Below are 1,561 nucleotides of genomic sequence, written 5' to 3' on the forward strand. Positions count from 1 at the left end.
TTGTTTCTGCTTTTTTTTTTTTTTTTTTTCTTTTTTTTTTTTTTTTTTTGAGAGGTTTTTGCTATAGGGCGTGCATGCTCGCCGGAGAGACACAGAGAGAGAGAGACAGAGGCAGAAAGTGAGAAATCACCCACTGAGGGGTGGCCACTGCAATCCCTTCTCCATTGGAAACACCCACCTCTTAGGGCCGTGGGGACTGAAGCGCTAATGCTCGTGGGACACCTACCCCGGCCTATCCCCGGGCAGACCCGCAGTGGGTCAGCCGCTGCTGCAGTGGGGGTCCTGCAGTCCTTGCGGGAGACCGGGCAGAGGTCACTGTCCTGACTCCTTGGGGTTCAGAGTGAGGCTGAGATGGAGCCTGCACACGAGCCCAGGCCCGGGCTGCATGGGCAGTCTCCGGAGGAGCAGGCCTTAAGGACCAGCCTTTGTGTAAGTGCTGGAGTGGAGATGGGCGTTGGAACGCCTGCCCTGAGAGGCTGGAGACCTCGTGAGGACATCCCAGCCTCAGGGGACTGAGGGCAGGGTGGAGGCCTAGCGTCCTGCCTGGGCCGCAGAGCTGGAGTGCCTGATGCCCCGCCTCCCCAGGGCATGACCATCCGGCCCCTGGTGGACCTGTTGGCGGTGAAGAAGAAGCAGGAGACCAAGCGCTCCATCAACGAGGAGATCCACACGCAGGTGCGGCCCGGCTGCCGGAGTCCAGGGTGCAATAGAAAGCGGGACAGCTGGGCGACACCACCCACTCTGCCTCCCCCACCCGCTCCTCCCTGGCCTAAACCCAGTGGTCCTCACTCTTGAGGGTCTGGCTGCAGGGAAGGGGAGGCATTTTCACTGAAGGCAGCGTGGGGCAGGCACCTCCCCCTGTAGCCAGCCTAACTGGCTTTGCTTTTTGGCTTTCCTACTTCTGTGGAACCTTAGAAAGTTGCTTAACCTCTCTGAGCCGTGTGACGCTAGCGTCCTGCCATGTCTGCCTCCTGTTGAGCTTGTCCCAGGCACAGTCCTGGCTGGAGTGGGGGTTTAGCCAGGCCCAGGGGGCAGAGGGTCTCTAGAGCTCCTCTGCTGAGCTGCTGGACTCAGGATGTGTGGGGTGTGGGCGCCACCTCCTGGCTGCTCCTGGAACTGCAGGGCTGGGTGGTGTACCGCTACAGTGTGGTGGGAGGGAAGAGCCCAGCAGTGAGCCTTGACTTGGCCCTGGGCCCATTTCAGTTCCTGGACCACCTTCTGACAGGCATCGAGGACATCTGTGGCCACTACTTCTGCTGAGCTGCTGGACTCAGGATGTGTGGGGTGTGGGCGCCACCTCCTGGCTGCTCCTGGAACTGCAGGGCTGGGTGGTGTACCGCTACAGTGTGGTGGGAGGGAAGAGCCCAGCAGTGAGCCTTGACTTGGCCCTGGGCCCATTTCAGTTCCTGGACCACCTTCTGACAGGCATCGAGGACATCTGTGGCCACTACTGCCACCACCACTGGAAGGACAAGTAGGTGCCAGGATGGCGGGCAAGGGCAGGGGGTCTCCCGCACTGGAGTAGCAGCGGCTGCACCCCGCCCCCACCCCGCCCTCTCCC

At 61.2% G+C, this 1,561-nt stretch overlaps 1 protein-coding gene across 1 annotated transcript in view; it reads left to right on the forward strand.

Annotated features, from left to right (window-relative positions):
* The window catches only part of SLC9A1 (solute carrier family 9 member A1), a 46,768-nt gene that overhangs the window by 42,794 nt on the left and 2,413 nt on the right, over positions 1-1,561 (forward strand). Inside the window, exons 6-7 of the mRNA XM_006155315.3 lie at positions 586-675; positions 1,404-1,474. Of these exons, the coding sequence (XP_006155377.1) occupies positions 586-675; positions 1,404-1,474 (161 nt within the window). The remainder of the gene's footprint in view (positions 1-585; positions 676-1,403; positions 1,475-1,561) is intronic.

Source organism: Tupaia chinensis, unplaced genomic scaffold (genome assembly GCF_000334495.1).
Source record: "Tupaia chinensis unplaced genomic scaffold, TupChi_1.0 Scaffold000445_1, whole genome shotgun sequence".
Classification (NCBI taxonomy): domain Eukaryota; kingdom Metazoa; phylum Chordata; class Mammalia; order Scandentia; family Tupaiidae; genus Tupaia; species Tupaia belangeri.